This window comes from Canis lupus, chromosome 2, assembly GCF_003254725.2.
Source record: "Canis lupus dingo isolate Sandy chromosome 2, ASM325472v2, whole genome shotgun sequence".
Lineage (NCBI taxonomy): Eukaryota > Metazoa > Chordata > Mammalia > Carnivora > Canidae > Canis > Canis lupus.
The window spans coordinates 64,201,885-64,227,653 of record NC_064244.1 but is presented as its reverse complement, the minus strand read 5'-3'; the positions used below and the strand labels follow the sequence as shown (position 1 = coordinate 64,227,653).

The 25,769-nt window shown below is 51.9% G+C and overlaps 1 protein-coding gene across 8 annotated transcripts in view; it reads right to left on the bottom strand.

Annotated features, from left to right (window-relative positions):
* The window catches only part of ZNF423 (zinc finger protein 423), a 344,022-nt gene that overhangs the window by 71,439 nt on the left and 246,814 nt on the right, over positions 1-25,769 (bottom strand). The window contains exon 7 of one of the 8 annotated variants that reach the window (XM_049104673.1): positions 15,201-15,325. The exons of the other annotated variants lie outside the window; for them this stretch is intronic. Within the exon in view, the coding sequence (XP_048960630.1) occupies positions 15,222-15,325 (104 nt within the window). The 3' untranslated portion in view covers positions 15,201-15,221. Of the gene's footprint in view, positions 1-15,200; positions 15,326-25,769 lie in introns of those variants that run through there. 8 annotated transcript variants of the gene reach the window in all.

Genomic DNA, 25,769 nt, shown 5'->3' with positions numbered 1-25,769 from the left:
CTCCATGTTCAGTGCAGATGCTCAGAGAAGTCTTTCCCCTCACCGCCCACAGACATCCATCACTAAGGGGGAGACAGGCTCCCTAGTGTCTCTACCTGCCACGGGGGCCCAGACAGCATGCCCAGCCTCCTGTGCCCCCAGAGCGGGCCCAGAGAAGGGACTTTCCCTCTACCACCCAAGGAGGGCCTCAGAGTCCTCCCTCCCTGCCATCGGCCATTTGATTTCTGTCTGTGGAGCAGCACCCACCGGAGTTGGGGTCACCAGCCAGGGCAGGCCCCACACCCTGCCCCTGCTCACATGGGTGCAGGTTCCCGGTCTCAGCACCACTTCGGGGAGGAGGGGCTACGCAGCCCAGAGCAAAGAAGCGGGGGACACCTCCCCAAAAAAACAGTCCAACTCAACACCCAGTCTTCCCTCAGCATTGATCCAGCAGCAGCTGTATCTCTTTCATTTGAGTAATTATCATATAATTAAGTGCATGAATTACAAGAGAGCCAAGGCATTAAATTAAAATATTTAATGCTTGTAAATCTGAAAATGATTACTGTGCTGATGTGCAGCCAGTGAGAAGTGAGGCTAATGGCTCGTCGGCCAGCATGGGGACGTGGCAGCGGGCACCAGCATCACCTCCGAAGGCTGGGAGGGCAAGGGGAGGACCGGGGGGCATGGGGGGCACTGGGGGGCAGCCCGCCTACAGATCTCACAGCAGATTCTCCCAGCAGAGAGGTGCTCATCCTAAAAAGGAGGGCCTCGTGTTCCAAAGCACCGCTACCCCAACAAGGGGACAGGAAAGGGCAGAGACAGAATTGGCTCCCTGGGAAACACTGTGGGCTGTTTCGAAGGCTCCAGAGACAGGACGGAACAAGGCCAAAGCTGATGACACCACTACGTGTACACCTTGACCCTCTGGAAGGGATTCATGTTCCTGTGTGAAAAACGGAGAAACCAAGGCACAGAGAGGCAGGGAACCTGGCCGAGCTCTCGCAGCCAGTCAAAGCCGAGCTGGGACCAGGGTCCAGACCCCCGACAACCCAGACTTCCTGCACCCGGGCAGCTGTGACCAGCTAGCTCACCTGGTCTGAGCCAGCTTTGATGTGACCTAGACGGCATTCACCGAGCCTTTCATTTCCCAAACCAGCCTGTCTTCCTCTTGGGACAAAAAGGAGGTACAAAGCTCCCAGAGCGATCCCCCATGATGCCGACAATTGGCGCCACAAAGCAGAAACGAGGGTGAGCTTTGGGTTTCTGCCCAGAAAACACCACACACTCCCCAGACAGAGGCAGGCCAGACAGGTGCCGGGAGGGTTCAAAAGGAAAAGCGAGACCCGCCATCTCAATCATCATTTGTGGTGGCCAAACAGGAATCAGATCACAGGTGGCCTGAAGCAAAAGGCCCCCTTCCCATCCTGGAATGTTCTCAGCAGGGACAGCTGGGGAGGATGCAAAGAGCAAACATCCAGTCCAGGTGTGAGAAAATCCAGTGCAGGAGAGGTCAGGAAACTGGAGAGGACGAGGGCCCTCTGCCCATTCCAGCCTCCACCACAATTCATCATCTCTTGGCTGAGAAGAATTCCTCTCCCTGTGGACCCACCTCTCTGTGGGCGGCCAGCTTCTGCCTTTACTCCTGCTGGGGGGTGTGGGGGGGTCGCGGCAGGGAGACTTGGGTTTTACTCCTGCGGGCATCTCTTCTCTCTTCTTCGGGGAACAACCACCCAGCTGCCCTTTGGGGAACTCCTACAAGAGGCTGAGGCCACTCCCCGCCTTGCCTCAGGTGGACACATGACGCAGACCTGGCCACTCAGAGCCCATCTTCAGATTGGGCATGAAAGACTCTTGCCCCAGGGCACCCGGGTGGCTCAGTCGGTGAAGCATCTGCCTTCAGCTCAGGTCATGATCTCAGGGTCCTGGGCTCAAGCCCCGCATCCGGCTCCCTGCTCAGCAGGGAACCTGCTTCTCCCTTTCCCTCTGCCATTCCCGTTTTTGGTGCTCATGCACTCTCTCTCTTTCTTTCAAATAAATAAAAAATAAAAGACTTGCCCCAGGGCACCTGGGTGGCTCAGTTGGTGAAGCATCTGCCCAGGGCCCTAGAATTGAGTCCCATGTTGGGCTCCCTGCTCACTGGGGAGACTATTTCTCCCTCTCCCCCTACCTGCCACTCCCTGTTTGCTCTCTCTCTCTCTCTCTCTCTCTCTCTGTCAAATAAATAAATAAAAAATAAAAAAAGACTCTTGCACCTGAGGCTGTTGAGTTAACAGGATGTGAGCCCAGAGGACACATTTTCCTTAGGGGAGGCCGTGTCCTTAATGGTATGCCCACCTGGGCCTTGAGAACTTCCATTTCAGACCCAGTGAACCCGTTCCCTAAGCCAGCTTGAGGCAGAGTCTGAGCTCTTGCAACTCAAAAAGTTCTGACAGCTGAGTCCCTCCTAAATCTAGGTTCCTCCCAGGGAGAGATGATGGTCTGAACAAGTACATGAATGAATGAAGAACGTTCCCTGCTCAGGCCAGTGCTTTGGGTCCAGCGAGGGTCCCAATCACCTCCCACCCCCACTCCAGTTTCTGGCAGCCGCTCCTGAGCACTAATATCCACAGCCCACCCAACTTTGTGGAATATCTGGTGTTGAATGTCATTCTGCTTGAGCCACTATGGGCCATAATCCCAAAACACACACTCCTTTAAGGCACAGCCTCATCACAGCCTCCTAGAGTTTCCACAGCTGGTCTACAGGGCTTCCCATTCCCAAACCCTTGTTTTCTGTGTCCCCACTGTCTGAAAGGACCCAGGTTCTCTCAGGCAGTCAAATCAAGCCCCAGCAGCCCCTACTAGGAAATCTTCCCAGAATACTATTCTCCCAAAGACGCCGCCCCCTCCTCAGGCACCTACTGTATATACTGCAGGTGTTTAATCATGAGTTCTCCAGAATTTGCCCACTGCTTTCCACCTACACTGCCAGCAGCCCCCATCAGGCCACCATGTTTTCTGCATATGTGACAACAACCCCCTAACCAGCTTCCCATCTTTCAGGGAGTGAGTTTGTCCAGAATAAGCCTTTTCTGGATGCCCAGGAAAAGGGAGTTGCTAAGGGTCAGACTGTTCCATTGGGAGTCACCACAGAGACACTCCAAGACTTGTGGATAATCTAGTGAGACCACAGATAGGAAATGGTCTACACAGAGCATATGCCCAACGAGGGTCAGGTTCAAAAGGTGTGTCTCCCTGGGTGGTGGCAAGTAGAAAGACTGTTGCTTTGGAATCCCACAGTCTTTGGGTACAAATCTCAGCCCTCCACCTTTCAAGCTGTGCAGATGGCTTCTGCGAGGTGACTTTATGAGCCTGTGTCTTCACCAGAAGATGAAAGTAACAGCAAGCTTGTTGACAAATCCTAAAACCTGGATGTGGAGCACCTCCTATGGGTCTCTGGTGACACACAGTAGGTGCCTGATAAGTGGCACCTGCTACCATGGTGATGCTGGCTGTGAAGATTCCCCAGCCCACAGCGTCAAGTGCCCACAGAAAATACCTAGCAGCTTCCATGGGCCACAATCCTGAATTGAAAATGCAAATAAATGAAGAAAAAAAACCAACATGTATTGGGAGCTTACTCTGTGCCAGGCACTGTTGAGGAGCTTGCCATTTCTGAAACTCATTTAACACTAGGAGATCGGAAAACACCCTTATCATCATCCCCATTTTACAGAACAAAAATCTGTGTAGCAAGAGCTTCAGCAACTGCCCAAGGGAACCAGAGCAGAGGGGCAAGCCAGGATCCGAAGCTAGAGTCTATACACGCCGGCCCTCCCCTCTTCCAGAGCTGCCCTGAGCTATGGATTATGGATAATAAGGTAAAATAAGGTAGGAGGCTCCTCATCCCTGCTCCAGAATCTGACAAATATGCTAGGAAGAAAGAACACTCTGAGATGCATTTCAGGCCCTGCCTGGGTGGAAAAAGGACTTCTGATCTGATCTGGCCCTGACCAATGGGACATAAATCACCCAGCCTCAATGTACCTCTGTGCCACGAGGACCCTTTCACGAAGGGCACTGTGTGCTGGGAACTGTGTGTTTTCACCGCTGTTCTCACTTCATCTACACAGCAGCCCTGTGAGATGAGTATTCTTATTCCCATTTTACAGATCAGATGGCTGAGGCCCAGAGAGGTTAAGTGATTCCACTGCGGTCACATAGCATGAGAGAGCTGGGAATCCAAGCCTGTAATGGTGGCAGTAAATCATGCTGAGTGGAGGTTTTTCAGCTATTTCCACCCTCTCTCCTTCCTTCTTCCTCCCCCCAACCCCCTACTGTCTCTCAGCTCATAGGGAGTCAAGAGAGGTGCCTATTAATGAAGAATGAAAGAGTTTGCTACAATTTGCCCCAAAACAGTATGTTTAATTACCACAAACTCTTCCCCAACCAAATCACTTAATTGAATTCAGATAGCATGTTTGATGTTATATATAATATTTTGCAAGTTGGCCCTCTTTGGGGAGCGTATTGATTGAGGAGGAAAACAGATGTTCTGGAAGATGGTTTCAGATCAGGGCTGGACCGGATGGAGGCAGAGTTGAAAGAATTATACGGGTACGTAGACAGTTGTGACACCAGGGGCCATGGGCCAGGGCAGGCTCCATCCTGCTCCTCACCTAAAGGCCACCCGACCCCAGCGCCCATGCCTGACCCCGGCACAGCTGTGTCAAATGGCAGCTTCCAGGGCCACTGTCTCCACCCTCACTCACTCAGGGCTGGGTGGCAAGGGCTGGTGAGAGGCAGGCACGGGGGAGGGACATCTGGCAGAGCAGAGTCTCCTGCAGCCGATGGAGTGAGCACAGGGGGCTAAGAGGATGGATGGACAGACATCCTCCCTGGTCTGAAGGGGGCCTAACTGGCCAGAGTTTTTCTAAGAAAGCCCTGAACATCCTTCCCTATTCACTTATTTTTTATTTATTCAGCAAATCTTTGCTAGGCACCTACTACATCATTCGTGTATTCATTCAATACAATTTACTAAGTACCTGCCCTGTATTTTTTTATTTATTCATTCATTCAAAAAACATGAATCAGAAAGAAACCTGCCAGGTGCAGAACCCCAGGCCTGCATGAGGCCCGCGCACTTGGAGCTCATGGTCCAGCCGGGGAAGGAAGATGTTCACACCTGGGCACAACCTTAGTGAGGCAGGGGGCGTAACACGGCACAGAAAGGGCATGGAGCCCACCGAGTCAGGACAGTGAAGGCAAATGCCCACATGGGGGACGGGTGCCTGGGGCAGATGGAGGAGCATGCCCCAAGGCATGTGCCTGGAAGAGAGGCTGGCATGGCTGGAATGTGGAAGGTGAGGGGCAAATGCTGGAGACAGACGGGGCGGGGGGGGGGGGGGGTTAGAGCAGGGCGGAGGGACCTTGTAGACGGCCTCTCCCTGAGGGTGATGGGGAGCCAGTGAGGGCTCTCAATGAGAGAGACACACTCAGAAAGGCACTTTGAGCCCAACAGGTTAGCTAAGGGTGAGGGGAACAGAGTAGGTTCTGGAAAAGCAGGAAGGATGCCAGGTTATACAGTGAGCACTGGGGCTTCAGCAGTGAGGAAGACCCAGCCCCTGCCCATTAAGCATCCACAGGTTACTCCAAGAGTATAGAAGATAGCAGGCACTTGTAATCCTAGGTGACTAGCACCTCGTGGGGAAAGTTGACTTTTGAGTTGGTAATATTATTCCTGTTTTATTTGGTCACTATTTAGTTTGAAATTATAATCAACATTAAAGGGGAGGGTGAATCTTTTGTTCACTCTTCATCCAAAAAGTATTCATTAAGCACCTACTATGTGCCAGGTCCCGTGCGTTCCAGGGAGGAGACAACAGTGTGTAAGCCCAGAGCCCAATAGGACTTTCTAGGGCACTCACCTAGAGCATGCATGTTAGACATGTAACTAAGCCAAAAGTTGCCCACTTAAAAGCAGCACCTACTGCGTGTCAAGAGCTATGCAGTGAGCTATGCTGGAGCTGCCACAGACCTGCTGCTGCCTGCAATGTGAGCGTGAGCCTTGCAAATGAGAGCCAGACGCATGATAATGTGGAACCAGAGATGTCACAGCGTTCTGCAGAGGGACATCCAGCCCAGCTGGAGACAAAAGCGGAGGTCATGGGTAAGGTTGCAGGCACTGAAATAGACCCACAGAGCAGGATTTCAACAGGAAGAGCAGGGCGTATAGAGTGAAGGCATTTTACACAGGAGGACCACATGTGCAAAGAATGTGCAAGAACATCTGAGAACAGCAAATCACCTACTTAGGCTGAAGCTTCGGTTGGAAACCACAGGGTCCTAAGGTTGATAAGAAGGCTGGGAACGAGCCTGGACTCATCAGATGGCAGAACAAAATTATAGGCTTTGTCCTGTAGCCAATGAGGAGCCAATCAAGTCTAAGTAGTGAAATGGCATGATCAAGCCCTACACACTTCCAGAATGTGAATTACGGCACCTGAGTTGGGGGAGGCTGTTGAGGGGTGGCCAGGGCACAGGCCACTACTACAGCTCAGAGGAATAGGGATGAAAGTGTGGCTGCATGCACATTTGGGGAGAACGCTTGGTGCTGGGGGGTGAGGCAGGAGGGCCTCGGCAGAGCTGTGGGCAGGCCAGAGCCCAGGCATGGTCCTATCTCAACAGTGTCTTACAGAAGATGGCCAGCTCATGTGACCTGGGTAGCTTAAGCTCCCATCTGTTGAGAAGGATATAAAAATGCCTGGTGCATAGTAGGCTCTTTGTAGGGGTGGGAGGGAGAGGGGGAAGGTTTGTTTAACGTGTGGATAGGAAAATGAGTGAAGAAATAGATAGATGGATGCATGGGTTGGTGGGGGGATAAGCAGATGGTGAATAACAGCCATTTGAATATTTGGAGGGATGCACAATGATGTGGACAGAAGGAGGAGTAAGGATGAGAGGACTGATGGAAGGTGGGAGTGAGCAATAGAAGGATACAAGGCTGGAGGAATGGAGGGATGGATGAATGGATACATGGATGGATGGATGGTTGGGTGGGTGGGTAAGTGGATGGATGGTGGATGGATGGATGAGTGGATGGATAAATGAGTAGGTGGGTGGGTGGATGGCTGGATGGCTGGGTGAGTGGATGAGTAGATATGTACTTGAGTGAATAGGTGGGTAGGTGGGTGGGTGGGTGGATGGATGGATGCATGTGTTGGCAATAACTCCCAGCAGAACATGACTAGAGAACGCTGGCAGCCTCCAGGTAGGTAAACATATTCTGGATTGATACTCTTGGCCTTCTCCTTGGCTTACCTCATCACTTCCAACTGAAACCTCTTCTCCCAGCCTTGCCCTTAATATTCAAACAGACCATCTCACGGAAAGGTCTGCAATCAAGAGAGCTGGCTGATTACTAATTCTAGTCTTGCTCTAATTTGCTGTGTGGCCATAGATAAGCCACCTCCCCTCTCTGGGCTTCTCTTTGCCATCCAGCACAATGAAGGAACAGGACTAGATCAGGGATGTCTCTGTGCTGTCCATTCCCACACCCTCACCCACACCTTCCTAGCCAAGCTTTCCCCAAGTCTAAGGGTTCATTTGCCAGGTGACCTGTAAGGATGGTGGTTCTATAATTTAGCAAGAATCAGAATCAGCTAGAGGATCTGTGAGAACAGGGACTGCCTGCTGGTCCTCACCCCCAGAGGTTCCGATTCAGTAGGTCAGGTGGGACCAAGCATTTGCACCTCTAAACAATTCCTAGGAGATGAAGATGCTGCTGGTCCTGGGACCCCACTTTGAGAACCGCTGACATCGGGCATCCCGGTCAGCCACTGCTCTGACAGTTTGTGCCCACACCTGCAAGTGTCCCCTTAGTCGGGGGCAGCTCACGCCGTCCCAGAGAGGGGGCCTCCTGGAGCCGCTGAACCCTGCGGGCAGGCAGGGGCAACCCCAGACCTGGCTAGAGGGGACCTTCACACCCCGCAACCAGCTCCGCTCCACGGCCCTGTGTCCACCCTCCCCGCCGTGCGCCCCCGCCCGCTTGCTTCCTCCCGGAGCCTGCGAGAGCACTGTGCCTTCTGCCGCCTGCGCGCCGCCTGCCCCTGCCGCCCTCGGAACAGCTGTGGGCTTAATTATCAAAATAACATTTTAATAGTCTCATAACTGAACTCCCTTCAAAACATGCCAGCGGAGGAGGCGGGAAGGATTCTTTTTAGCACCTCTTCCCGCCCGACTTGCTAATCGGAGGCATTTAAGCTGCCAGGAGGCCCAGATGCCCGGCCCTGCCCACGGAGCGCCTCCTTCACCCTCCGTGGCCGTGGCTTCCCCGCGAGGAGCGGCCGGACCGAGCCAGAGCCAGGAGTCACCGCAGGGGCCTCACTGCCCCCTCCTCGCAAAAGCAGAAGCCATTCGTTCCCGCAAGCCCCGTCATCGCTCCGGAAAGTGGATCTGCTAAGAGAACTTAGGCAATTCATTTGCGATCACCAGGGGTTTTACTTGCTTTTAACACGTTTTTTTTCCTAATTTAAAAAAAAATTGCTATCACAAGCATTAACTCTGGCTCCCCCTTCCCCTACTACTCCATGTAATAATTCTACAGGGAGTCCTAGCTGGTATTTAGCTCCTGAGTTAAGCTCCACTAAACAAGCCTCGTGCAAAACTAGCTGCACAAATCACAGTGTTTTTCCCTCCCACTCACCGAAGCCCCCTTCACTCTTCCGTTCTTAGAGCGAGCTAACATCGCATTTATCCGGGGCTCGCTCTGCCTGGGCCGTGCGCTAAGTACGGAACATATGTTCTATGTTATTACATCTAATCCTCATTCGGCAGCCCAAGGAGAAAGGCCCGACTGTTTCCAAGATCCCGCTTCACCCGGGAGGAAACTGAAGCCAAGCAGGCTACACCCCCCAAGTGTTACCTACGGGGGGAGCTGAGACAGGCAGACGGGTGGGTGTGTTTTTAGCAAGGGCACTGGCCCACCTTCCTTGGTGTTGGCCCCCCCGGAGGAAATGGTCCTTTAGGCTACTGCTTCTCAAACTTCAACAAGTATGTGAATCCCCTGGGGCTCTTTTTAAAATGCAGATCCCAGGGGATCCCTGGGTGGCTCAGCGTTTAGCGCCTGCCTTCGGCCCAGAGTGTGATCCTGGAGACCCGGGGTCGAGTCCCATGTTGGGCTCCCTGCATGAGGCCTGCTTCTCCCTCTGCCTGGGTCTCTGCCTCTCTCTCCCTCTCTCTATGTATCTCATGAATAAATAAACAAAATCTTTTTAAAAAAATGCAGATCCTGGGGGTGCCTGGGTGGCTCAGTGTGGTTAAGTGTCCGACCCACGGTTTCGGCTCAGGTCATGATCTCAGGGTCATGGGATTGAGCCTCGTGTCTGGGTCACACACCAGGCAGGTCTGCTTGCCACTTTCCCTCTGCCACCCCTAGCGCTCCCAGCTGGAGCACTTACTCATGCTCACGCTCTCTCTCTCTCTCTCTCTCATAAATAAATAAAATATTTTTACAAAATAAAATAAAATGCAGATTCTGGGTCAGCAGGACTGGGGTGAGACCTGGTAGTCCGTTATTTCTAGTGCACTCCCAGGGATGGGGATAACTGTCAGGTCACTGGACCACAACTTTGAGGGGCAAGGCTCTAGAAGGCATGGCCAGCCCCCCCAGTATACTTAGATCAGAGAGACCATGTGTGACTCCTGCAGCTCAGTCTCTGGCTGGAGGCCCTGGTTCTCCCCTGGCGTGCTCACCCGCAGCCCAAATAGAGGGATAGGAAGGAAGACTATTCAGACGCCTATATTCCCAGCCTACCTGTTCATTTGGCTTCTCAAACTCCATGCCCAGCCATGCAACAAGAAGTTGCCTTTGCTGTTTGGAGGAAATCACCAAGACTGAGCAAATCCCTTTGGCCCTCATCAAATTCCCTGCTGCCTCCACTAAGCACCTACTATGTATTAACACAGGCACTGTGGGAATACGCAACAGGACGTGGTACCTGTCCCCAGGCACATGACAAGTGGACAGGAAAGAGTGTTCCCATGTATGGCAGCCCATGGTTCCTCATGGGCTCATGGTGGGACAATGGGGACACAGAGGCAAGAGCAGAAGCTGAGCTGGGCTGGGCACCGTCGTCACCCCGAGCTCTGGGGAATCCAAGTCTCTTTGAGATCAGCCCAAATGCAACTAAATTTACCACCAATAAAAAAGCAGGTCTTCATGCCACCCCCGTACACCGGCTGGGGGCAGGCACTGTGTCCTAGACGTGGGGACTCATTAGCCCACCAAGGTTTGGAAGAAAGGGGCCTGGGCATGGCCCAACCCATCAGAAAATCCATCCTGTTTGAGGATGCCCAGAGACCACACATCTTACTGGCCACAGGCCTGCTCTAGAGGAGTCAAGAGTCTTGAATTCAAGTCCTACCTCTGCCTTTCCAGCCATGTAGCCTCGAGCAAGTCAGGCTTTCTTCTCTGAGCCTGATACCTGCAGCCACGACATGAACATAACAGCAGCAGGTGACTTGATTCACAGGGTCAAACAGAGCAGATGCAGTATATTTACACATTTCATTTTCTATTTTCTTTATTGAAGTAAAAGGCCTTACCCTCATTTTCCAATATAGTTTCATACCATTCAATTAAGTAAATACTTACTAAGCATTTTGTAAGTCCAGAGCAGGGGTGGGACGTGGGGGCTGGCACAGATGAGGAGACAGACAAGACCCTCCGCTCAGAGAATTCATAACTTAGCCAAGAAGGTGTGCTGAATGCACACGGTGTCACAGTGTCAATAAAGACAGAGGACAGACGACAAGGCCATAGTGATGAGGTGTGTCAAAGCACTCAGGGCAGACAGTGAGAGACCCGGGCACAGGCCAGCTGGGAAGAGGGGTACCATGAGCTGTCTCCAGGAACGGGGAAGATTTGTAGAAGAAAAACCATAACCACAGTGATAATAATATCATACCTTTCCCCGTTCATTACTCCTCTGTGCCAACGTTGTTCTAAGCCCATTTGACACTCACGACCACCTAAAGGGGAGGGTCCCACCATCACCACCGTTTCATTGAGGATCAAATGGACACAGAGGATCCGGGAGCTGCTCGTAGTCCCCAGCTCATGGGGAGCGATGCTAGCCCGGAGTCCACATGCTCGACCACTCCATTCTCCTGAGGCCAGGACCCTGGGGAGGCCCGCGGGGGCCACATCTCCCACACACACAGAGAGAGGGAGGGCTGGTACCCCACGTGAGACATCACATGTCGAGAGCGAAGTGGGGTATGGACAGTATTGGAAATATTGGAGAGGTATTGGCAGGCCGGTCCAGTGCACCAGAACTGGCAGCGAGTCAGCGCAGGGGAGCCAAGACCCCAAAAGTACCTGGCGGGCCCAGCAGAAAGCCTTGTCTGTGGCTCCCCAGCAGCCCCTGGCCCTCCTTGCTTGGGGAGGGGGCTCCCCTTGTGCCCTGCCATCCCCCTGCCACTGCATTTTCCCTCCACCATGCAGGTGCCAGAGGCCCCTCTATGGTACAACGACACCTCTGGTGCCCAGAGACCCAGCCCCCAGCTGCCCTGGCCCAAGGCTGGTTCTGAAAGTCTGCGCTCACTTCACAGTAAAGATCTGTCCCTGCTTGGCCTGGGCACCTGCCAGGCACACACACACCGCTGGGGGGCAGAGAGCAGGAGGGGAGAGGGGGCCAACGCCTGCATTTGGAGGCAAGGCCACAGCTCAGGGAGCTTTGGGAAGGCAGGAAGTGCAGAACAGAGTAATAGTATCCCAAAATCCTCGCCTCTCCAGGCAGGCAGGCAAGTGGCCTTCAAGGCCATCCAGGAGGCACTAGTCCCAGCAAACACCCCCAGAGACAGGACAGAGTCTGAATCTTTGTCCTAACACGGCCCCCTGCTCGGGACCCCTTGGGCAATGAGCTCTTCCATCCCAGGGGCAGCCCCGCTCCGCCCTCCTCGGTCAGCCCCACAGAGGCTCCCCCATCCCGCGGCTTCCAGCTGGGGAAGGGCCTCCTTCCACTTGTTACGGATCCTCATTTCTTTCACTTCTTACAACTGCACTTTTCAGAACAGGATATTAAGGGCAGAGAAACCAAGGGCTTTCGGGGTTTTTAGTCTCCGCTCCAGGGAAAAACAGACACTCATCCCTGTCTGAAATTGCTTCACTCTGCGAGCTTGTGGGCCGCAGGAGCCCTCCCGCCACAGACGAGCAGAAAATAGAGTTTGTTTCTCTATCTCCCAGCCCCCCTGCCCCTGCCTCTCGCTGGCTCTCCCTCCTCCTCCCTCTTCTCTGCCTGGCGCACGGCTGGAGGCTGGGGCCTCGTGGTGCCATGTGGCTGTCTGGTGCTGGGGAGCAGGGCACGCACCCCCAGAGCGCACAGCCCTAGCAAAGGAGGAGCAGCAGAAACCCTTCCTGCCGCCTGCCATGCCCCCTGGACCATGTGGCCTTCAAATAACCCTGGACGGAGGCCCTTCTCGGGAAAGCAGACCCAAGGACCTTTTGTTCCCTGAAATATTCAGGTTTTCAGGTCATTCCCTGGTCTTGCCAGCAATGCAGTGTGCTCCTGGCTTGAAACAAAATGCTCTGGTGTTCAAATATTCATTTGGTTTTGGTTAGGACTCCAGTGAGGCGTGTGCATGGGTAGAAACAAGCACACCCCGTTTTCCCCTCTTCCTCTGCTCACTGGCATACCTGCCAGGTTCCACCTTGAGTTTTGCAACATTTCTTTTTAGATTCCTTGATGGCTCCCCAGAATGCAGAGAGCCAGAGACAAACACACAAGGATGGATTCAACTAGTTGTTGCCTCTCCAAGGGAAAGAGGAGAGATCAGTGATGTTTTCTTGGAAGTTAATTCAACCCAAAGCTGGGCATCAGGGATATTCCATCCATGCAGTTCCTCCCTGTCCCCTCCTACCCACAGCCCCACCCCTGCATCAGCAAAAAGCCTGCCCACCTTCCAGACGGCCAGGTGCACACATGCCCTCTGACCAGGCCCCACTGGGGAGGACCCCTCTTGGGCCACCTGGACCAGACTGGGGCCCTCAGGATGCTTTAATTATCCATCACTCCACCTCCTTTCCCTTCGCTCCTCTGTCCCCATCATACAAACCTGTCAAGCGTCCACCCCGAGGACTGGAGAAATCAGCTACCTACTGGCCCTGGTCTTTAACTAAAGGCTCAAGCTCAATTATCCCGCAGACCTTGGGGATCTGAAGAGTGGTGGCTGGAGGAAGGGCTGTCAGTGGGTGTGGGAGGAGGGGAAGGAAGGGTCAGGCATGCTGAGCATGCTTCCATGCCCTTTCCAGGAGGAGCTGGGGAAACTGAGGCTGGAAAATAAATAATGGAATGCATGGCGGCGGCTGCAGCAGTGGCAGCGGGGAGGTGGAGAATCCAGCTAGCCTCACTCCATCCCTCCTCAGGGGGCTGCCATGAAGTGTTCCAAGTAGTCTGAGGGGAGAAAAGATAGACACCCTAGGGGGTTAGTCCTGGGAAGCAAGAGGACCTCTGCCATAGGAGGATACAGGTAGACGCTGACCACTGTAGAAACTCGCAGAGACATTCAGGCCCAACACCTCCTCCTGCCTGGCACATATTTGGCCAGTGGGGACATACATCTCCTTTTTGACATGTGACTTAAAGGGGGTGTCAGCCCCTCAGCCCCTGCTGCCACCATGGACCCCCTCTCTTGCCAGGATAACAGCAAGTGGCTACCCACTGGACTCTGAGCTTCCACTCTGCTCCCCGATGGTGTCACAGCCACCTGGCAGCCAGGCCAATATTTCTTCAAGCTTCAAATAGGATAATGTCCCTGGCGGCCTAAAGCTCCACACTGGTTTCTTATTGCAGAGAATAAAATCCCAGTCCTTGACCGCACCCTGCAAGGCCAGACACGGCCCAGCCTCTCTCACTTCACTGGAGCCACGGTCCTGGTTCCTTCCCACACCCCAGCCCCACACACCTGCTTTCAGCCCCCAGAAGACGGCTGTGGCATTTCCAGCCTCAATGCACATGCTCTGTCCCAGCCTCGTCACAGGCCTGGCTCCTTCTCAGCCTTTAAAGCTCAGCTTAACCAGCATCCTCCCCACTTTCCTCTGTCCTCACACGAGTAACACATCTCTCCATCTGTAATAACACAGTGGCTTGTCCACCTGTTTCGTCTTGGCTTCCCCGTCCAGACATCAGCTACATGAACGACGGAGAAACACATTCGCTCAGATATTCACTCACCAGCGCCCAGCACAGTGCCTGGAGCAGAGCACTCTCAGTACGGACATTTGTTGAATGAATTAAAGAACACCCGGCTGCCAGTCAGCTCAAAAGCAGAACTCCCCTATAGTCAGAGATGAAGACAGGAGGGCTCTGAACACTCAAGACCAGGAAAAGCAAATACTCTTCCAACCTGCAACGCATTATCAAGCTTTCCTGCTCCGTCTTAATTCCTGATCACATCCGGAGTCAGATATCGAAGAAGCCAGAGAGGCAAATGCTGCATCGCGCCCCCGAGAAAGCCCCTGAGGGTCTGTGTTCCAGGGCAGAAAAGTTTCACTTTCATAAAACGTAATGAAATCTTGCTTCCACCGAGCAGGCGGCGGAGAACACACTCCGAGAGCCCACGGGCGCCCTGGATGCCGACGCTGCGCAAACGCAGGCTGTGACCAGCATACAGGAGCCCGCAGGACGCTCCAGGCGGAGGGCCTGACGCCGGGCCTGGCCGCCACGCGTGCCAAGAAAGGGCAGATTTATACCCCGGCCGTGAGATTTATAACAATAAATGATTCCCCCGATTGCCACAGCCCACAGCAGTCCTCCTAAAGATCTGTGGACAAAAAGCAGACACGCACACAACCAAAACACACACAAACAAAACAAAACAAAACAAGAGGGAAGAGCGGCGGTCTGTGCCTCTGGCCCCACCGATGTGGGCTTACCCATTACTCTAATGTAATCAGAAGAACATTAAACATTTCTAAAGTCTCCTCTCTTTTCCATGGCTGATTAAGCAGTTGGGAGCAGAGAGTTTACCGTGAAAAAAGCAAACAATTATGTGCTATCCGAGGTAAACATTACCTTAGGAATGGAAGCTGAGATGCACAGCTCCATTGTCAGTAGGGATTATCATTATAATACTTAAAATAACATTTATAACACTTACTGAAATTACACGAATGAAGTCTGCCGAGACACGGAAATGAAATCAGCTCAATGTGTTTTTATAAGAATACTGAAATCTCTGTCCCTTGGAGGGAAGTTCTAGGCATTAGCAGTTTTTGCTGGGCCTCCATTAGCTGGTAAAATTTGAATACTGTTTCTTAGGTGAGCTCTAATCTTCTTTGAATCCTCCCAACACATTTTATCTGTAAAAAATTGTAGTTAAAAATTTAGTTTGATGGAATGATATTTAAGTGCTTTTCCTCATCTAACTCCCTGAAAGCACCCCAGAGAATCTCCCTGTAATTTGTTCAAACGAAATAATATTTTCGTTTCCCCGTTTCTCTTTGTTGTCTTGTGTGATGAAAAGTAACATTTCTTTTCTTTCAATCCTATTAAGCGCGGCTCGAGGAATGCCAGCCACTCAATCCAAATGCAATCTGGCAGACAGGCACTCAGCTTAAAAAACGGGGCCTGCCAAACCAGGTTTCCGTCAGGAGCTGACATGTCACCGGGCGTGGGTTCCCAGCAACATTTCCTGGGCAGTAACGGGGAAGCAAGCCGGGCAGGTTGGTTCCCTCCGGGTAGGTTGGTCCCCGCTCTCAGTGCTTTCTTTGTCAGCTGACACACTGGGGTTCTCAGCTCCAGTACTTGGGCATTCCTATATACTCCGACTCCCCGCGCTCCTACGTCCTCCTGGGCCTGCCTGACACCTATACTCGACTACAGACGCGGGTAACTGGCCTGTTTTCCAAACCCAGGACTTGCCCACCTGAACAGGCCTCTCCAGGCAGGAAGGGACACGGCAAGATCCTGATCTATTGCCTTCCTCTACCTGCTGGGGCTCCTTTTCGCCTCTTATCCTGCACGACTTCCCTCCCCAGTGCAGCCTTCGACGAAAGCAGCTTTGCAGTACACAAATTCCAACTTCGCTCTCCAAAACCTATTACCAAATGTCACCTCCTCTCTGAAGCCCTCCCAGCAACCCAAGGCATCCGAGTTCCAGTGCGGAAAGTGAGGGAAAGTCGAGGCAGAGTCCAGAAGAAGGGAGAATGTATAGTCTTCTATGTTATTTGAATCTTTTCTCCATGTCAGAGAATGATTTTCTGATTTAAAAAATCATGAAATCCAGGGGTACCTGGGTGGCTCAATCAGTTAAGCATCTGCCTTCGGCTCAGGTCAGGATCCTAGGGTCTTGGGATTGAGCCCCACATCAGGCTCCCTGCTCAGCAGGGAGTCTGCTTTTCCCTCTGCCTCTCCCTCTGCTTATGCTTGTGTGCTGTCTCTCTTTCTCAAATAAATAAATAAAATCTAGGGATGCCTGGGTGGCTCAGTGGTTTGGCGCCTGCTTTCAGCTCAGGGCATGATCCTGGAAACCCAGGATCAAGTCCCACATCGGGCTCCCTGCATGGAGCCTGCTTCTCCCTCTGTCTTTCTCTGTCTCTCTGTCTCTGTCTCTCTCTCTCTCTGTCTCTCATGAATAAATAAAATCTTAAAAAAAAATAAGTAAATAAATAAATGAAATCTTTAAAAAATAGCGAAGTCCATTTATGTTGATAAAAAAGACATAGTAGCACCATTTGAATTTCTATATTAATTCAGTGAAATGAATGCCATCCCAAAGACCAATCGCCATCACTAATTATCAGTCTTATCAAACAACTTTCTCAATCTAGATCTATATTGAATGTCTTGCCAACATTCAGCTATCAATTTACTGTATAATGAGCAATCCTCTGAAGAGGAAATGCTCTTAGTGTCCTGCTCAAAACTAAGCTCTTACTTCTTCTTTCTAACCTTGGCTAACTAAAAAACAGAAAGGCCAGCCAAGAGGTATAACAACAGGACTCCAGAGGCCATCCTGGGGCTATAATCTCAGGCAACAGCAAAGGAAAAGTACCCTTAGGGCCTTGCTGGCCTGATTGTGACAAACTCTTGTCTTTGGGACATGCTGGCCTACGCCAGATGACAGGTTTTCTTATTTCCTGGATGTTCCCCTCTTTGGAGGAAAGAATAGCTACAACAGCATGGCCAGGTCTACTGACAGCATACTCATATCGGGTTCTTCACATAAAGCTGCTACTTGATACCAGAAAAACATGCTGTGATTAGCCAATCACTCCATAAGTGGAGGAAAAAGCCACAATGGCAACAGCATTTCCATTCTGTACAAAATGTCAATGGATTCAAAAGTATTTGAAAATAATTATACTTAGGCACAGAAACATTTACACCTCTCGATTTTATTCTAATGACATAATTTTCTTTACAAATACATTAGCCACCTACAAAAGTGCTCACACACTGTTATTCATTGCACGCGCACACACACACACACACACACACAACCATCATCCAGCTCAACTGTCCACTGCCCAGAGAGTAAGGCACTCAGGAGTGGAGAACGCACCGAGTCTACACCCCGAGCACCAAGCATAGTGTGACACCGCACCAGTGAATAATCAGTAACATATACTGGTCATGTTTAGGCCATTTGTCCCATCACCATGTAGAGCAATGCTGGAAACGGCAACAATCTGCCCAGAAGTGAACAATCCAAATGATCTCCACTACTTTGTTTTCTAAGTTAAAAGAAAACTGAGTTCCCTTAAGTTATAAACCGGAGTCGCGGGCAGGAGGAAGTTAGAGCCCGAGGTGCTAAGGAACCGTGTCCGTCACAGACCTGGCTCGTTCACAGAGCAGACACACGGCCTAGAAATAAACTGGAATGAACTCAGATGCCCACAGGCATTGTCTTCCAGGCTCAAAAAGTCCCTTTCTTTGATGCCGGTTTGTAGGTACCAACACTCACATCATGCTCAGCGGAGGAAGGCAGAGGAAGGCAGACCTCTCCCTCGCCAGCCAGGGAAACGGGGTCAGAGGAGCCGGAGCCAGAGGGCAAGAGGCCTCGCTGCCCATTTCAGATAACAAAGGAGACGCCTCCCCCCGCAGCCCCTGTGTCCCTTAGCAGCCAACCGAGGGCACGCACAGAACAAAGTCTGTCAATGCCATTTTAGGACCGGGCCTCTACTGTAGAAGGAACTTGGGGTGGCCACTAGCTCACATCAGCCTGGGGCATCCTTTGCATTGTCCTAAAATTCTATCTTTCAAGTTTGACAGAGAGCTGCTCACCTTTGGTTTTCGGAGACTTTTCCGACAAGACCCACCTCATTCCATGCAACGGCTGGGATTTGCTGTATTAGCTTGGGGCCAGCCATGACAAAATGCCACAGACTGAGCAGCTTACACGCAGGAATCTAGTTTCTCACAGTTCTGGAAGCCATGAGTTTTAGATCAAGGTGTCAGCAGCATCAGTTTCTTCTGAGGCTTCCCTCCCTGACAGGCAGATAGTCTGCCTCTCACCCTGTCCTCACATGGGCCTTCTTCTGTGTGTGCATCCTACTTGGGGTCTCCGTGTGTCTAAATTTCCTCTTCTTATAAGGACACCAGTCATGATGAATTAGGGCCCCCATCCTAATGGCCTCATTTTAACTCACTTGCCTCTATTTAAAAAAAAAAAAAAGGCCCTGCCTCCAAATACAGTCACATTCTCAGGTCCTGGAGGTTGGGGCTTCAACATACAAATTTGGGGGAGATGCGTTCAGGTGTCTGGCATTCCAGAAGGAAGGAGCTCATCTGTCTCATCCATGTCAGGCCCTCCCCACCCCACCATTATCATTTGGTTAGTGGTGTGTCCCTTCCCCAGGCCTGTCTGGGCGCTGGCATGCTTTTCTCAAGGTGGGTGACGTGGTTCCAGGGAAGGATGACACACTAGCTATTGTTCCCCCACCCACCCATTTCCAAACTACCTTCTGGCTCTGGTGGACGAGACTCGGAGATAACCTCACCCCATCCTCTAACCTCACCCCATCCTCTCCCTGGAACCCCTCAGGATGACAGGGCCCAAGTGGAAGACTCAGTGTAGAAATAGTCTGATTACGATCCAAAAGGCCAGAACCCCGCGTGCCCCCCAGACCACCGACAAGGGATGGGGTGGGAGGTCCCTCAGGACACAGGCAGTACAGCTCGGCCTCTCGGCCTCCACACGAGTAGCGGCCAGGCCCTTCCCTCCCACTCCCAGTTTCCCCCACGTCTCACAGCCTTCAGACTCACGAACCCACTACCAGCCCATCGCCCGGAACAGCCAGCCATGGCTGCAGAGTGCTGGGGGTGGGGGAAGAATTTGTTGTTGTTGTTGTTGTTTTTTAGTTGAATGCGTTTTTAAAAATCTATTCACGTGTGAAGTGCAGCCTGCCTCTGCCACAGAGGGCATGCTTTGCAATCTGAATCGGCAAATTTGTTAACTGACTGTTGAGCCTAATGTTATATCACTATTCTGCTTCTCGTTAGCAACACAAATTACGGGCAATTAGCCGGCTGACTGTTCAAAGGCAGTTCAATTTCATGTATAAAGAGAACTATATAATGCTTAATGTATCTATCAAATGTAATAGCCCAAACAAAATTAATGATATGAATACAATGAGTGCTTATATGGGATAATTACAAGGTGTCCATCACGAGACGCGTGCCATGGAGTCAGACACACAATTCAGGCAAACAGTCACCAAAGTTGTTGAGGCTGGCCCAGGCTATTTGGAGAGAAAAGTCACCGCGAAGCAGAGTGCGGCTCAGCCTCTCCCAGCGACAGGCGACAGGCGGCAAAGGCAGGCTGCCGCGGTGCCTGAGCAGCACAAGCTGTGGCTTTCGAGCCCCGGGCGGAGGGGGCTGCACACAAGTCCCCGAGACTCCACTTCCTCGTCTGTGAAATGGGAACAGCAGCACCTACGTCCCAGGGCCTAACGCGGCACAACAGGAGCGCGCCGGTCACCAAGGGCTCTGCAGACTCTGCCGGCCTCGCCCGGAGGAAGGCGGCGATGCTGCTGAAGTTCCTCCGATTACATAAGAATTTCCAAGGTGAGGCCCCGCAGACCTCTTCCCGCCCGCGTCGCTGACGGAGTCGCGTGGCATGATACAAACGACACTTCGATTTAATTACCACCTTTTTTTTTTTTTCCCCTCTCCTCCGGTAACTAAACATTTTCCTCTGCTCGGTATCCCTGGAATGGCAGGGCCATTCCCAGTGTATTACTTGCATATCTATAATTAAATAATTAAGAATTGTTCAAGCCCTTCCAAACACAACAAAAGGCGATGATTATTTTAAACCCACTTTAGGAAAAGTCAAGCCCCTATCAGCTCCATTTTTTGCTAATAGTTATGCAAGGCTGCACCGGCAGCATTCCCTCTTGCATGCCAGCACACCAATAAATTAAGATATTCCTGGCCGCATCTGCACGAGGGAAATTAGAGCATTACCTGGTCCCCGCCAGTGTGCCAGCTCCGAGCGGCAGGCGCAGCCCACGCTGGGCGACCAGCTGTCTGTGAATGGTGTGTGTGGATCACAGCTCAGAGCCAGGGGATCTCTTAGGAGGCCTGCTCTAATATCACAACTGCCTCGCCGCAGGACTGTTCCCTTCACAGCACAGTATTCAAACACTCTTCCGCCTCTTTCTTTCCGGCTCCGGACCAGGGAGAACCAGGACGTGGGGCCTCCGAGCTGCTCCCCGATGCTGAAACGTGCTTTGGCTGAGTTTCCCTGCTCGCCCTGAGTCCTGACCGGCGAGGACAGCAGTGAGGCACTTTTGTTTTCTGAAACCCCAGCCCCAGCTGCCCAGGAGGAGGGGCGACCTCATTCCTGGTGGGTGTACCATCCCTGGGCCGGGCACCTCTGGCTCGATGGGGACAAGTGGCCATTGCAGAGGTGTAGATGCCAAAATGAATACGAGATCCTTTACACAAGCATGAACCGACTATCCCAAAAGAAGGCAAAGACCTATTTCCCCAGAAACGGATCCGTGTGTGTATGGGGGTGCGTGTGTCTCGGGGGACAATATGCAGTGTCTGTTGTGTTCCTTGAAGTCTGAATCCCCCTCCCCCACAGGGCTTCCGAGACCCTGACCATGACAGGCCCTGGAAATGGTCCCTGGCCAAACAAAAGCAAAGCCTAGAGTGCCACGGGCCTTGAGTTTGGCAAACGAGCAAGGCCTCCAGGACGCACCCTCTTTGGCAAACAGTGCCCAAGGCGCTGCAGGCCTAGACCAGAGCTGGAGCTTGGCTGCCCAGAAGAGCCAGCTTACAAGCAACGGGGGAGCAATGGGGGTCTTACAACTGTGTAGGTAAGGGGTTGTGGGGATGGACAGAAGGAGCTGTGGTAGGAGCAGCCGCCGAGGTAGAGGACTGCGATGTGGGTCTTTGACACTGGACCATGGAGGAAGGTAAAGACATTTTCCAGCCACCAATTTGGGGGTAGTCAGTTATGCATGAGGACAAGTGTGCAGAGAATGCTCAACAGGGTCCAGTGGCCTAGAAAGACCCTGAAAGCCATCAGCTTCCAAAATCAGGAGTTGCTGGTGACCCTAGCAAGAAGAGTTTCAAGGAGCATCATGCTCTTTTTAATACCTCCGAGTTTTTGTTGTGTCCACCATCTAGAATTATCTTTCTCTTTTCCTTCTAATGAACTCCTAGTCATCCTTCAGAGGCCCAGCTCAAATGCCTTTCCACTTTCAAACCCCCACTGACTACTCTTTAGCCTCGCGTATCTACCTTCATATAACCAGGATGGGCGATCACTCCCTGTACTACTTAGGAACGATCTGTACTACTTAGGAACTGGGCGATCTACTACTTAGGATCTTAGGGCGATCTGTACTACTTAGGAACTTGCACATCAGCAAGTCTACCTTCCCATCAGACTGGGGAAGGGGGCTTTTGAGTGGGGGCTTTGTTTGCCTCAGTTAGGGATCCCTAATACTCAATGCAAAGCCTGGTATTGAGATGGCCATAAAGACTGGAAGGCGTAGGGAGACTCTCTGCTGAGTCTGGGGCAGAGTCTGAGAGCTATGGATCTTCCCTGTGGCAGAGGGGATTAATTCAAGAGGCTGTGCCTGGGGTCAACTCTGCAAACCAAAGAGGTGGTCGTGGGGGTCCTGCATGTTCTACTTGTACTCAGTGCACCACTTCCTACCCTGGGCACACCTGGGGCCTTTGCACAGGTGGGTGGCAGCCAGCTCTGATCTTATACATGCAGAGGCTAAACCCCATCCCCAAAGGACAGAGCTCCCTTAGGGTTCCATGAGGGCCTCGCAAAGTGGAAACTAGATTCTTCTCCCCTTCTCTCCATCTGGGCACCAGCTATAAACTGTGCTACATACCCTTCTTTATGAGCAGGTTAAATGCCACCCAAGCTGGCCTCATCAGTCCCCAAACATGCTATATCCTTCCTGGTGTCTTTTTGGACTACTCCATTCTCCATATCCTCTGTCCTGATGACAAAGTATACTCCAGCATTTAAGCATAAATTTTTTTTTTAAGATTTTATTTATTCATGAGAGACAGAGAGAGAGAGAGAGAGAGAGAGAGAGAGGCAGAGACACAGGCAGAGGGAGAAGCAGGCTCCATGCAGGGAGCCAGACGCCGGACTGGATCCCTGGTCTCCAGGATCAGGCCCTGGGCTAAAAGCAGCGCTAAACTGCTGAGCCACCCGGGCTTCCCCATAAATTGTTTTTATTTTTATTTATTTTCTAAAAAATATTTTTATTTATTTATTTATTCAGAGGAGAGAGAGAGAGAGGCAGAGACACAGGCAGAGAGAGGGAGAAGCAGGCTCCACGCTGGGAGCCCAACACGGGACTCGATCCTGGGTCTCCAGGATCACACACGGGGCTGCAGGCGGCGCTAAACCGCTGTGCCACCGGGGCTGCCCCATACGTTGTTTTTAATATGAGGTGTTTTCTGTAGCCACATTTGCCTGTCAAATACACGGAAAGCTCTTAGTGGGCAGAAACAAATCCTACACCTTTCCGATATCTTCCTTGATCCAGAGCAGAGTACGGGAGCTCAGTAAGTCTATTTGACAGACAAGGGCGGGAAAAGCACCAATTCACCATCCGTGGCAGACATTGCCAATCAAGCACCTATCTGCTAGCTCTGTGATGGATGATTCACTCATGGAACCTGATGGCTCCTGCCAGTCATATTTGGTGGCTGCTCCCCACCGGGGAGATGAAGTAGCTGGGAAATGCAAGAGTTCCAGGAGGCCCCGAGACGGGGAGGCTCAGAGCAGCAGTGCACTTGGACAGGGCCCCCTCCTGAGACTCTCCCCAGCCCTCTGCTGTGGAAAGCTGAAGAGGTCACAGAGACGCAGGAGAGACAAAGAGAAGAACCACCATCCCCATTCTGTGTTTTGGCACAGAGTCACGGCAACCCCTCTTCCCACTCACCGCTCCAGTCACCAGCAGCTCAAAGTCCAGAGCCAAGGGGGGAAACCCACCGCCCTATGACGTGCCTTTCTCCGGGCTTCTGGCTGCCTACCCAGCCAAAACCAGACAAAGGGCTAAGACGGAAGGTGGGCAGCTCTGACGCAGTTCATTGGCTGCTTTTAATATTCCTTTATAAACATTCTTTCTTCCTCCTTTGCTACTTGCTCTTCTCCGGGCTAAGAAACGTAGCTCAAGACCTGATCGGGGTATCACTTTTCAAATGCCCAAATCCCTGTAAAGGTTTAGTGTCTGGCTGTGTGCATTTTGCTCAGTATTAACATGTTCAATGGAGTACTTTGATTTTTTTTTTATCTAGACGCCAGAAGCTGGTGAATATATGCTTCATAGCTTCAGATAAACCTTTTGTTCTTCTGGGGCTGATCAGCTGGTAGAGCAGCGAGAGGGAGAAGGGGAGGGGAATTCACAGGGGCTCAGCGGTTTCAAAAAGTCAAATTACCTCTGAGCCATAGCAAGGCTGATAATTTAAATGAAAAAATATATATACAGGCTGCAGCACACAACACCGTCTCTGGTAGGACTTTTAATGAAGCCCCAGTTGTGATGACACTGAAGCCGGAACGCTACAGTGGGATAATTACTTGGCTCCCACACAGCTGAGTTCCATAGATGCATTATTAACGGCACATTCCTCGCCATAACGAGAGCTGAACAGAGGTAAGCTCCGCAGACCTGGGCGTCCGCCATTAGCGGCCTGGTGCAAACACAAATGAGTGTTTTCACAAAAGCATGCAAAGGTTGTGAAATTCCAATGAATCCAGTGCTGGGAGATGGGGATGGGGTGGGGTGGGGGGAGGGGAAGGGAGGACCGGGTATAATAGAAATATAAATATATAGTGATACACACACACACATACACACACACATATTTGGTCCACACAGACGTGGCTGGAGATGTCACCTTTCCCTGCACTATGTACTTGGAATAAAGCAACCTGGGAAATTATAGAGTCAGAACACATTGATTTTCCCGCAACAGATCCAGGCGGCAGCCCTGATGAAGAATTACAGAGGAAATGCAATAACCTAATTCTCCTCCAACCTGGCCCTGCCGCGCCCGCAGCCCCGAGCTTACCTGGCTGGGGCCACGGGGCAGCGCCTCCTGACCTGGGCGCGCTGCACAGCTGGGCTCCCGTTTGGCGCTGCCAGGCTGCCCCCTGCCACCGTCTCCCTTCCCAACCCTAGTTCCATTCTTGAGCCCCAGCACTCGCTCAGGCCACATTTTCAGGGCATGCAGGGATCACCAGCTGCCTCAGAGTCCAAGGGTCTTCTGGAAAGGGGTAAGCCACAGAGATGGGTATTCTTGCTCCCAACTCACCCCAATTAAAGCCTGGGACAAAGACACACATAGCATCGTGATGCGGGGTCAGAGGAAGCCCATGCACGGCTCATACAGAGGCTCCAGAGCACTGGGGTGACTTGGAGGAGACGGGTGGGAAGCCAGTGCCCCGGCCCTGTGCTTCCCCTGGAAGCGTCTGTTTCAAGGTGACCCTGTTTCGCGAGTTAGCCCCAGCGTCCCCCGCCTGCTCACAGAACCAGGGGCCTCCCAGTAATTAACACCCGTACTTGATGAGGTCCAGCTGGCAAACTGAAGCGATGCCAGCATCCTCCACTCGACAACCTGGGCTCCTGCAGCCGGGCCCCAGCGAGGGCCCCTCCCTCCACGGCCACTCTGGCCCCCTGTCCCTGGAGGAGAAGGCGAAAGTCACCCATCTAGCATGGATGTTCAATAAGAAGTGGTTTAGAACAGTGAAACGCTAAACACTCCAACGGGGAATTTAAACTGTGGCACTTCGAGAATGAAACAGCAAGCAGCCACTAATAATGATGGTGCAGACGTGTGTATGTGTTGTACGTGTTGACACGAGAGGCGGTCACCCTATACTGCTGGGGGGGAAAGGTCACAAAATAGTATGGATATTATAACTCCACTTAAAACTAAACACTTGTGTATGAAAGAGTACACAGAGGTTCCATTTGTACGAAGGAACAAAAACAGGCACCACTGTCTTGGCCGTCGGAAGTCAAGATCACGGTTCCTCTGGGGTGGGACTAGAAGGGGGTACGAGGTATTCCCCTGGGGTGCAGGTAAGGCCGCATCATGATCCAGCACTATCTGCACTGGTTCAGTGTGGGAAAACTCAGTGAGCTTATGCTCATGGCTTTTGAGCTTTTCTGTATGTAAGTTATGCATCAATAACAAGTCATTACATATTTATTGACATGTGTACTTTTCTGTATAAATATCAAACTTCAATAAAATGTTTTTTAAACCTGTGTTTACAGGTGTATGAACACACAGAGTCAGGTA